Source organism: Akebia trifoliata, chromosome 7 (genome assembly GCF_017979445.1).
Source record: "Akebia trifoliata isolate Shusen 1 chromosome 7, ASM1797944v1, whole genome shotgun sequence".
Taxonomy (NCBI): Eukaryota; Viridiplantae; Streptophyta; class Magnoliopsida; order Ranunculales; family Lardizabalaceae; genus Akebia; species Akebia trifoliata.
In genome coordinates this window covers 3,190,204-3,203,028 of record NC_141381.1, presented here as the reverse complement: position 1 = coordinate 3,203,028, position 12,825 = coordinate 3,190,204, and the positions used below count along the sequence as shown (strand labels likewise).

Genomic DNA, 12,825 nt, shown 5'->3' with positions numbered 1-12,825 from the left:
ACTAAGTCAACACTACAGATTGACTCAAGACTAGATCAACTCAATTCATCGTTAAAAATACACAATTTAATTACCAAAACCACATTTTTATCTATTTTGTAAATGGTTAATTTAAAATGTGTGTCTTCCTGATGGAGGGCCAACAAAATTCTAAATTTAAAATTAAAATTCAATTGTAAAAAATAACTTTTTTTTTTTTTTAATTCTTAAAATATTATGACGTACAATCATGTACCATCGATCATATATATATATAAATGAAAAATGAATGATATTTTGTATTGTTGAATCAATTTAATTTGCAACTTGTGAGGAACACATGCAAGAGTGAATGACCCATACATTTTCAAAACCAAATTTTCTTATAAATTCTTTATCTCGCGAAAACTACCTCTGAAAGGGAATGGTAGAACCGTGATCGGGTAGCTGCCCAAAGGAGTCCATAGAACGGAGGTTGAGAGAAAAGCTGATCGATCGAATAGCGGCTTCGGTTCGAGTATGTTAGGGAAAATAAACTCTCTCGCATTCGTCATACCCACATCCATCAGCGAGTACAGGTTTACGTCGCTTTATTTCCTCCATTCCAGGCATTCAAAAGCTCGGTACGAGATCAAAGGGGGAATCCGCGGATAAGATTTTTTCTATAAAAAGTGCAAAATAGGAGAGGCCTTCATCAATCTTCATATTGTGCACATTCCATCCCCTAGCACTTATTAACTGGCTCTGGTAAGATCGGCTCATTAACCTTCCAAATTGACTCATTTCCATGAAATCTATTCTTTTTGCAAATTATTCAGGCAATTCATCTAATTCATTGGCATTGTTGTTGAGTGTTTCAAGATCTTTGTTTCAAAGTTTTGTCTTATATGGTTAAAAAGTTTCAGAATGGACTGATTTTTTGTGAAGATGATCTCTATAATCAGTAGATCATCCTTACAAAAAATCTACCAATTATAAAACTTATAACCCCATGAAAAGTAATTACAAACTAACGGTAAAAATTGACGGTTCACGATTCTTCATCTTATAAACTAGGGTTAGAAATTTCAGAAATTTCTGATTTTTTGTGAGGATGATTTTCTAATCATAGAAATCATTCTCATAAAAAATCAGCCCATTATGAAATTTTTAGTCCATACAAGACAAAATGCTTTGTCTAAAATATTGTCTAGAATTTTGTCAAAAGAACGCCCACCCATATATATATATGGGGGCAGTTCAAGGGACATATGTAAAAACAATGGTTTTTCAAAATATGGGTTAGAGGTTTTGGATTGAGCTGATTTTATGCGAAGATGGTCACTATGATGAGAAGATTATCCTCACAAAAAATCAGCTAAATCTGAAACTTCTAAATCCATCGAAAGTGATTTATAAATTATTGGCAAAATTTGACAAAAATTCGACGATCCACAGTCTAAATCATTTTTAATGGGGTTAGAAGTTTTAGATTTGACTGAATTTTTTTTTTTTTCGGATGATCTTCCCATCATAGAGATCATCCTCACAAAAAATCCGCTCAATCCGGAACTTCTAACCCATATTTTAAATTTTTATTAATGTTACATTATTTTTACATATGTTTTTTCGTATGTCCCTTGATCCGTTCACATAGATAAATTCAATTTTCTTCATATGGAAGAGTTTGATTTCTGTCACACCTCCACAGATGACTCTGATTTTCTAACACGTTGACTTCAAACTCATTGTATAGCTTGAAGTGTACATGATCTTCCCATTATCTGGTCAAATTGGTGTTTATATATATATATATATATATATATATATATATATATGTGGGTCAAGTTTGGCAGCGAATGGTAGGGAGCCCACATGGAATCATCACTTTTGTCCTATGTGACTTAAAAGTTAGGATTGAGCTGATTTTTGGTGAGGACATCATTCTCACTAAAAATTAGCCGAATTTGAAACTTCTAAGTCTATTAAAAGTAATCTGAAATTGTGAATCGTCAATTTTTAATCTCAGATTTGTAAATCACTTTTGATGGACTTAGAAATTTCAGATTGAACTGATTTTTTATGAGGATGATCTCCTCACCATAGAGATCATGCTCACAAAAAATCAGTTCAATTTGAAAATTTTAAGCCGCATAAGACAAAGATGCTGGCTGCATGTTGGCCGTGGAACACCAACGTATATTATATTTATATTTACATTATGTAATTTTATTTGGATAACATGTACCTATTTCAAATCAAATAAGATTCAATTAAGACTAATAATTGACCCCTCAATGGCAATGTTCGATCCAATAAGTGAGTGAGAGTCGGTAGGTTGTGATTTTAATACCTAGTATGAGCACTATTTCCTCAGGGCCACCCGCGAGGGCGCACCCTCACTTATCCGGTGTGTGTAATGTGTGGGCAGTACATATGCCTGGGGGAGGGACCCATAAGCCTTGGCTCCGACCCTGGCTCTTTAGGCCCTGTTAATTGGATGTAAGCTCGGACACCCCATCATAAAAATAAAATAAAAACTAAGACTAATAATCCGAAAAAATTGATGTTTTGAACCAGAGCAACACATTTATTGGATCAGATCCAAAGATTAAAATAACACATCCAATCAAAGTTCAGATCGAATAAATTTCCCATCGGATTGATCACCATTCCTCCATTCACTCCGAATTACAAAGAAAAGGATACACAATTTTGATGGAACACTAGGGTTAGCTCCGGAGAGAAATGCAACTTAGTCCTGTTTTTCCTTCGAAACATCAGTACTAATCATAATACAAGAACTAAATTTAAAACAAGAAATGGAAAAAAAAAATATCTAAATTCATCCATAAGTTAGCCTCCCAAATTGTATTTATAGGATACAAATTTCAAACTAGTAGTGACCCATCTCAATCACAAGATCATCAGGAATGTACATGCCAAAATGCTTGCTTCGTTTCAACAAAACCCACATCTCTTCAATCGACACATCCTTTGTTTCAGGCAACTCAAACAAGGCGAAAAAAATAACATAAGACAACAAGGCAGCATGGAAAACGAAGAATCCGAAAGTCATTTCACACAGGAAAATCATGAATGTTTGAGCAGAGCCAGCAGAATAGACCAGAAAGCAACTAACACTTATTTTCCGTGCCATTGAGTGGATTTCAGGAGGGCATATTTCACTAGGAACCAACCACCCCAACGGACCCCATGACCATGCAAAGCCAGCTACATAGCCGCAGATGCACACAACCACCCCGAAGGCATACCAACTGCCAATTGTCTCCACACCATCAAGCCAAAACTTAACCGGGATTAGAATTCCAAGTAACAACTGCATACAATAATAACGCATAAGAGTTGCATGCATTAAATTAAAAGTTTCTTGAATAAAAAATAAAAAACCATACCCCATCTCGTAATTTTTTTATTTTTTAATTTATAACAAAAACCAATGTACAGTAATCGTGTAGACAATTTGATGAATTTATCTTTATGCTCTAGTTCAATTTCGGCTTGAAGGAAGTGAAACCATGTAAATAACAAAAGTGACTGTACAATACAAAGTAGTTTTGTGGAACAAGCATAATTACAATATCATAATTATATATATATACTAAGTTTTCTTTATCTATACTAAGTTGTCTAGTTTGGCCTATGAATTCTTTATGGATAAGCCATACATATCCATCTACATTTCTTTTATCTTCATATTTTTTGGCATATTCTTCTTTTAATTGCCTTGATTCTTCATCTTCAGCATTAAAGAGTCTCTTCGGATTCTTCTGTTTCCGAAGTATATTGGTATTCGTCTATGCTAGAGGTTTCTTCTACAGAGTATATACTTTCATTGTCTTCTTCTAGGAAGGTATTGATTTCTGATGGGTAGATCAAATCTAAATCATAATCATCAGCATCTATTAACATACATTCTACCATATTGGCCTTTCTTTTTGACCTCTTTTCGGGGCATTGTGGATCAAATTGTCCTTCCTTTCCACAAGTCCAACATTCTTTTCCTATTTCATATATATATAATTTTTGAAATATATTTCATAAAAAACCTCAAGTGTTTTACCAAAACGGTCGAGGTTTTGCAGAAATTACCCCCTTAAATATTTTTAAAATATTAATCAAAAAGGGAATATACCCATTTTGGTACTCAATGATTTTTACCAAGAACTTAACCATTGCATGTTCACTTTCATCACTTTACTTCTACATACCTTTCTTTTGAACCTCAAATAGAAGACCATTTGTATGGAATTCAGGACTAAGGTATAAAGGGAAATGCAGTAAAATGACATTAGTGATACATGTTTAGGTAAAGATTAAAACGGGTATATGCTCTTTTTGATAAATATTTTAAAAATGTGCCACTGGTCAATAACTTTGAAATCTTAGGTGCCCGTTTCTTTTTTCTTTCTTCTTCAAACAAATATTTAAAAAAAAAAGTCAATAAGTATTACCTGAAAAATTAACATTTGGATTCCACCTTCAATGAGAAGCCACCTCCTCCCCTTGTTATTAATGAGGCGCACCGATACCACGGTCGCAAGGACATTAACAAAACTAATGATAGAGGTAAAAAGAGGAGTACTGTTTCCCAAACCAATAATCTTAAGTAGAATTGGACAGAAGAACACTAAGGCATTGGCACCAGCGAAGGCCTGGAGACAAGGAATAAATGTGACAAAAAATAAATGGGGTTTGTACTTTGTCTGAAGGATTGTAGTCCATGGGTACTCCATCTCTGGCACTTCACTGTTACTACTCTCAGTGGTGGAATCCAGGGTGTCCAATAGAATACACGATCCGATGATGATTAGTCCACCAGGAATAGCAGCAAGAGCCAAACTCAAACGCCAACCCCAATCAGCATTGATCTTGTCTGTCCCAAAGGTTACAAGATTGGCAACGAAAACGCCAAGCGAGAACATTAATTGGAAGAAGATGTTGAACGCATCACGACACTAATATGGGGACATTTCAGAGGGTTAGAGGGGTACAAATATCATAAATATCAAAACTGATTCAGAAAGTTGTAACTATTTCAACTCTTCATAAATATCATTTTTAAGGAGTTATAACACTTCCTGTGAGGTGTGAGTTATAACTTCTTATTAAGAGAGCTTATCCTAGAACCCAATAGAAGAAAACAAACAACGATGATGATGATCTTGATGTTGATGATTATGATGATCATGACAATGATCTAGATATATTGATAGAAACCTGAACCTGACCTCTGCCAAAACATATTTTATTCTCCAAATAATAAATTGAGAAATCATGTTTAGTGTCCCATGGATCTGCACTACTCAATCTTGGCAGGCTACAAAGCCTACTGAAAAATCTACAACATCCAGTACAAGCAGTCTAGATTGACAAGGTACAGGAGTTGAAGTTCTATTGAACTCCAGGGTGAATTCTCACAGGCATCTGAACACTGGACTGAAGTTGCTCACAAGTTGAACTTCAGATAATTGAATTTCAAATGTCGAAATGTAAAGAGTACAATTCCGCAAACCAAACACATTTATTTTGCTGTACTAAACATGTTTTTTTAACATATACAAAAAACGGATATATACGGCTCATGCTCATTTCCATCCCACATGTCTGCAAAATACACCACACTTAAAAAGTGAAAATACCGAATGGGTCCATTCGGTAACCTATTACCTATACATGTTGCTGTCTAGGTGCCAGTAATTTGTTGTTTAAGGTTGTGACTCGTCCTTAGCTGGTGAGTCATGCCTTGAGTCAACTTGCATTCCTGTTTATTTTCAATTCTATCGATCGGCTTCGACTCATCTCTGATTTTTGCAATCTTACAATCCAACTTTAATAGTTTTTCAAGTTCTATCTAGTCGTGACATCTGATCTTCCTAAAACTTACTTTATCAAACTCACTTTTTGCAATACCAAATACGTTTTTCAATCAAACTCAGATTTGACCTTGCTTAAAATATAAACTTGATATTTCGATGCTTCTAAATCTATTCGTAAAAATGGATTTCCAAAAATATTAATATTTTAAAAATGCAAACCTACGCGTAATAATTCCTTGAGATTCATACTCACTTTTCAAATTGTTACTACCTCCCCTCCTAAAAGAAATTTCTTCTACAAAATTTAAAATGATCCTCATTGTTGAATTAACACAAGTTTACTAACTAAAATTCAACTCTCTTTACATAATTGTACTTTACTACTATTATGAATTACTTACAAGCCAAAATATCCATTTTGGTAGACTTGGGTATCATTAGGTTTGCTCCCTAGTTGGTCTCATTCGTGGTGCCCACGCACTGGCTTGGACCAAGCAGGCACCAAACATAGCCTGGGTGCGGGCCGTAGGGACTAGTCAGGTGCGTGCAAGCTGGCCCAAATACCCTCCATTATCACAAAAAAAAAAAAAATCCATTTTCATTAATATGTATATTGTGCTTTGTACAAGATCAACATGTTTGTTTCTTAACTATCCATCCGTTCATCATAAAAACTACAACTTCTCCAGTATAGCAACAAAAGGACGCATTAGACAACTTTTCCATATTCCACTAACTCCAAGTTATCTCCAACACTTTCATCTCCTTCGAGCTCCATAACAAGTTCCTAAGGCCTACTAATGACCTCCTCCTCACATATTGTAACTTACAACTTAACAGGAAACGCTGGTCTATTAAGAAGAATGTTCTGATACTAACTACTTGTAAACTTAATTATTGATCTATAAGACCCTGCCTCTCCTATTAATATGTCCATCAATATAGGTTTTCTTGCGACACACTCTTTCACCATCCTCCAGCTCTATGACTATGGACTCACGGAGTTTGCGAGTAACCTCTTGCTCTAGTGGCACTTGGGTGTGGATAGCTATCGCAACGGGGGTAGCCAACCTCTCTCAGTACTCTCGCCATGTCATCCTACGAGCCAACCTACTCAACCCCACCTCATCAGGTTTGCACAGACTATATCAGCTCAATGCTCGACTACCTTGTTGGTTCAATTGTGGTTGTGACCACAGCCACAGAAGCAATCGCCCTTTCCCAGCATTCCCGGGCAATACTACTCTTATAAAAGATTTTCATTTATGTAATTATCTTGTTTTCAATAAAACTATCCGATTAGACTCTATCGATATTTCTCCCCAAAAGATGTTTTCTACGACAATTCATATATGATTATCAAATCATGTAAACTCATATCCTAGGTTACCTTTCTAGTGGTGTGTCAGTATACTTAGCATTATCTCTATGTCCCATCTAGATTGATGTAAATAGGCTTGCCGACACTTAATCTCAATGCCTATAATCGAGTTAAGATGCGTTGAAGAAAAAAATCAACAACATTAATTGAGTCAAATTAGTTTGACCATTGTTTAAGTTGCTTAAGTAGTCCTAGTTTTTTAGAGCATAAGAACCCAATATTTTCTTAATTTTAGTGTAATCTCAAATCTATATTGAAGTTTCTAGTCTGTTTTGCTCGACATGGAGTTCTTCATAACTCTTAGTTCTTGGGATTTCACCTTAGTATCTAATTTTTAACATATATTCTAAGTTTGTGTGATCTACCCTACATCATAGACCAAATGTTGATGCTCTAATACCACGTTATCACTTGTCACACCCCAAAATCCCAACACAAATCCCCATGATTTTGTGTTAGAATCTCGAAGTGTGAGATAATTTCCAATATAATGATAAATTACAATAATAATGAATCATAATTATATCTTGTTTGCTCTTCATTCATTCTAATTTCATTAACTTGTACCTAATGACTAATAAAAAACATTCAAGATACCAAACACACTACGAATGCTTTCTACTTCTTAATTATAAGTGTTAATAATTTGTTGTTTAAGGTTGTGACTCATCTAAGCTTGTGAGACATCCTTTAACAGAGTCAACACGAATTGACTTGGTCCATCACACACCACCCACTCCACGTGTAATTCAGCTTGAGTTATATGTATGGAAATTTTTTTTGAAATTTTTACCCCCCACCCCCACTCTTTTCTATATGTAGTTCCACCCCTGAGTTAGTTAGTTACCTGATCTATAAATCCAAAACCAACACCAAGCAAAATACGACCGCCGACCAACGTACTAAAACTCATGGCAGAAGCACTGATTGATGCCCCTGTAAAAAAGATGAGACCAGCAACGAGCACTGATATCCTTCGTCCGAGTCTCCTTCGGATTGTCGAAGCAAAGGGTGAAACCAATAGAGTCGCAAAGTACGGAAATATAACATGATGGAGATGAAGATAGCGGAATGTACAATACGGATTAATAGGCTCGTCACCTATCACAATCTTGTGAATAGAAGGGACGAACTTCTTCATGAAATGAATGTTAGTTGAAACTCCACCTAGAAACAATCATCAAATTTCATCTTAGACTTAGAGATCAAAACAATAATATATATATATGGTTGGGACCACTCTCACTAACACACACACACACACACACAAAAAAAAACTACTTGAAACCACCACCATAAACCAACTCAAGTGTTTGTAAATTGAAACTACCCACTCTCCTCTCTCTCTCTCTCTATCTGTGTGAAAAAAATCTGGAACAATAGAGAGATAAGGTTGAGGACATGCAAGGGTAGGAGCATTCCCCACTAATAACCAACCCAACTATCTAGAAACCACCAAAACCTCTTTAAAATACCTACTATCTATACTCTCTCTCTCTCTCTTGAAAAATTTAGGTTTGTCAAAGTGGTAAGTCATATTACTTTGTTGGAGAAGAGGGCTACAAAGAGAATTTCTAAGATGATTGAGATGATTGGTTGGCTTATTTTGTTGGTAAAACAAATTTCTTTAACATTTAATGCATTTGTGTGTTTTTTAGACACTTCAGATTCAAAAAATACTATAATTCTGATTGTATTTTGGTTCTTTGTTATAGATCACAAATAGTGATGTTCGACAAGGCGGTGAAAATATGATTTGGAGAGGATTGTGGCATGAGAGATCGATCTATGTTTCATTTACAAAGATTTGCAATTATTTTTGAAGATTTATGGGCCTTGATCACTGATTTGCAGGTCTAAGTGGTTAAGGCATTACTTTCCTTTTGATTTCCATATTTCACCCTAAATTAGCCTCAACTATGGATTGACTTTCTCCAACAACGAACAAATGAAGGCATTTCCATTTTATTTCAAATGTAATGTGATGATGAAATATATTGGAATTCTTTATCAGAAATAAAAATTAAGATTAGTGTATTTTTTCGTTTCTTTAGTAATAGTGCTTCTTCTGAGATTTTCTTTTATATATAGCATGCATGGCATGTGATGGGGTGTCAGAAGGTGATATATTTCTGTCATGATCTCCAAAGAGAACATATCATGGGTCATTCATTCCATCATAATTTTTTGACCAACTATTAAGAAATTTATGTTCCAAGAATCTCTACAATTCATGATGAACCAAAAAAAAATTCTAAATGATTTGAAAAAAAAAAAAAAAAAAGTTTGGAACCAGGATGATTATGATCATGAGATCATTGCTTTCAAATTTTATTTTTTGTTAAAAATATGGAAAGAAACTAATTGTATATATTTTTTAAATGTAGAGAGAATTCATTGTCTTATTTAAAAAAAATTTAATCACGTTTAAACGTGATCATGAGATCATTGTTTTAAAAATTCAATTTTTGTTGAAAATGTGGAAAAAAAATTAATTAGTTAGAAATGATTTTTTCTTTTTTAATGTGGAAAAAAGTCATTGTTTTATTATTATTTTTTTTAATGCTTGAAACCACTTCCTACTTATTACGAAGTTCCAACTGATGAAATCAGACCAACAGTTCAACCAGGTGATCGAGTTAGGATTTTGAATTTTATCGATTTGATTCTCTAAGAACCATCATTATTTTGAGAACCGTCATTTTTTTTTAAAACCAATGGTGAACCGTTAAAACCATCCTTACTTAAGGACCAATTTTAGTTATTTTGATTTTTTTTAATGTTAACCAATTAACGAGATTGAATTTTAACTTAAACTTCACAGATTCATTCATAGATTCCCTTCCTAAAATTTAGATACCTATTAGAAAATATGAAAATTAGTTATTGTAGATTTATATTGAATCTTTAATTATCAAATAAATATAAAAATTTAATTAATTGGATTTAATATTATATTGATTTAGTTATTATTTTTAACATTTTCGAACACATGCATAAATTAATTCAATGCAAACACATTAATCTGATAATCTTGATAAAGATTGCAATTTTGTGATCTCAATGTATCCCAAGTATTCTTACAAAATCATACTTTGACTAAAAAATATGATTGGACTGACAAATATATATTAAAATTTCAATGCGCAAGGAATATTCCATGTGTAAGGAGTGTAGGGATGGGCATTTCCTAGTATATATAAAAATCATGCTTAGATTTCTACTATGACTCTTACTGTACTTACCAACAATAGCAAGATCAAAACCGAAGATAAAACCACCCCAAGAAGCAACAAAGCAAGAAAAGAAGAAGGACGAAATCTTCCCCTTGAGACCCGACATTGCTATTCCTTCCCTTCAATTGCTGTTGCAGAAGATAGAAAGAAAACCTAATGTAGTAGTTCAACCGTTACTTTTTAGAGCACATAGCATCAGAATACACATCAAATGAAATCAAATTCCTTATAGACGAAAAACATACCTGATTTTAAACAATAAATCAATCCAACTTGCTCCCCTTAAGAGTTAAAAATACCAAAATCAACTTTGAGGTAAAGGAACCGTAGCTTTCTTTCATGACAGTGAGAGAGAGAGAGAGAAGCGGCGTCAGAATCCACATCGAATGGAACAATATAAGTCTGACGTGGGATGTGCACAATAAATCCTGTGTCACCCCAGCACGACTCAATTAATATGTTTTTGCGGTAAAGGAACCCGCTTTTATAGGGGAGAGAGAGTTTGACGCATCCAAATATTTGCCAATTTCCGATATCCCCACGCTTCTAATTATGACCTTTTCTTGACATACCCCTCAATTTTATCTTTATTCAATGACACACGCTCCAAATAATTGTATATTTCCGCTGTTCCCTATTAATGAGACTCTTAACATCTTCATTAAGCCCTGCACGTGCATCCTGGATATATACCACACGTGCTACACAATGCATTACTCGTGAAATGTCAACTTTATCAGAAGTATTGACAAACTAGAGGTCTCGGGTAAATAGGAAAATTGATAAATTGAAGGGGGTATTATTAAAAAAAATTTGGGATTAAAGGGGTAAATGATAAATTAGAAGTAAGACACTTCTACTAAAGCAATATTGTTAATCAGTTTAGGATTCCAAGGTCATCATGCAATGGAAAACAATTCAAAGGATGGGCAATTCTCGACTTTTGCAAGAACTTGGAAATCCGTCAATTCTAATCAATCCCATGCAACCCTCAAAGAAATGAGCAAGTAGAAACTACTAACAAGACCCTGATCAACAACTTCAGAAAGTGACTTGAAAATGCAAAAGGAAAATAGGTTGATGAACTTCCTAGAGTTCTATGAGCCTAAGGAAAGTCACTGGAGAACCTCCTTGTGCTCTAGCGTTTGGATTAGAAGAGGTCATACCAACTAAACTAGATCTCCCAACCACAAGGAGCAAAGTTAAGACCCCTAAGTAGAATGATGACCTCTTGATCAAAACACTCAATCTTAAAAAAAGAATAAGTATCGGTTCGCCTTACAACCTACCAACAACAATTGAAGAAGGCCTATGATCAAAAGGTCCAATGAAGAAATTTCAAATCCACAGACTTGGTGCTGAGGAAAGTGTTCAAAGAACAGCAAAGAACTCAATAGTGGAAAGTTGGGAGGTCTATAAATAATGCCTAAAGTGGGGGCAGCAGGGGTTTACTACTTAAAAACCCCTAATGGTAATGTACTAAAGCGTCCTTAGAACGCATTAAACTTACGAAAGTATTACTAGTAGTATGTGATCATTTTTCAAGTAATGAGAAATTTCTAGTCAAGTTTATTGGAATAAAACCCCAACTCAAAGAGTCGGCATGGTGACAAACCTATGACTATGAGCCCTAGCTCATAATGAATCCCACGCTTCTCAATCAAAGAGTCCTAGCTATAAACATTGAATTGCATTGAATTATTCCAACTCCAAAAGTAGACATAATGTCAAGTTATCGTGACTATAAACTCGAAAAGTCATAATTCTAATGTCAACGAGATGCCAAGTCACCACGGCTATAAACTTGAAGAATCATAGCTCTGAAGTTGACATGACGCCAAGTCACCACACTATAAACTTGAAGAGCCATAGCTCTAAAGTCGACATGGCGCCGAGTCAACCTAACTATAAAAACAAAAACCTTCACTCTCAAAAGAAGTTATCACTTCACCATCAAAGAGCACCTCTCACTCTCAAAGAAAATAAGCTCGAACTTCATTATCAAAGAACCCACGCTCTTGAAGAAAATAAGCATTCACTTTACCGTCAAAGAGCCGTCGTTTTCAAAGAAAATAAGTTTACGCATCACCATCAAAAAAGTTTCCACTTCACTATTATAAGAGCCAACGCTCTAAAGAACCCTGAGCTTCAATTAAAGAGCTCATGCTCTAAAGAAGCCTAACTTTTAAACTTAAGAGTTTATTGTAGACACCCCATTTTCGTACTCGCCTGAGTAATCAACTCGTCAACCCGATTGTAACGGTTCCCAATGATGGATGAATATTCCAATGCTTTATTTTGTTACTAGATATATTTTAGAAATTTGGATAAGGTATTTCAAGCAAGCAAAATTTTAGAAATCACGCTACGATAGAAAAATATGATCCAAAAATATAAAAATCATCATTTT

General features: G+C 34.5%; 1 protein-coding gene across 1 annotated transcript; it reads right to left on the bottom strand.

Moving 5' to 3' along the window:
• Window positions 1–2,640: 2,640 nt before the first annotated feature.
• Window positions 2,641–10,807, bottom strand: LOC147397994 (sugar carrier protein C-like). The gene is made up of 5 exons (XM_086447091.1): window positions 10,661–10,807; window positions 10,425–10,568; window positions 8,027–8,346; window positions 4,434–4,937; window positions 2,641–3,298 (listed from the first exon to the last, which is right to left on the bottom strand). The coding sequence occupies exons 2-5, from the start codon at window positions 10,519–10,521 to the stop codon at window positions 2,855–2,857; spliced, it is 1,365 nt and encodes a 454-aa protein (XP_086303217.1). The 5' UTR covers window positions 10,522–10,568; window positions 10,661–10,807; the 3' UTR covers window positions 2,641–2,854.
• Between the last annotated feature and the right edge of the window lie 2,018 nt (window positions 10,808–12,825).

Bases quoted from the DNA above. Each gene is read 5' to 3' on its own strand.
- LOC147397994 (XM_086447091.1), bottom strand. From the start codon at position 10,521: ATGTCGGGTCTCAAGGGGAAGATTTCGTCCTTCTTCTTTTCTTGCTTT. The intron at 8,347-10,424 runs GTAAGTACAGTA...GATTGTTTCTAG, and splicing joins TTTTGATCTTGCTATTGTTG to GTGGAGTTTCAACTAACATT. The intron at 4,938-8,026 runs GTAACTAACTAA...TCCCCATATTAG, and splicing joins GTTTTGGATTTATAGATCAG to TGTCGTGATGCGTTCAACAT.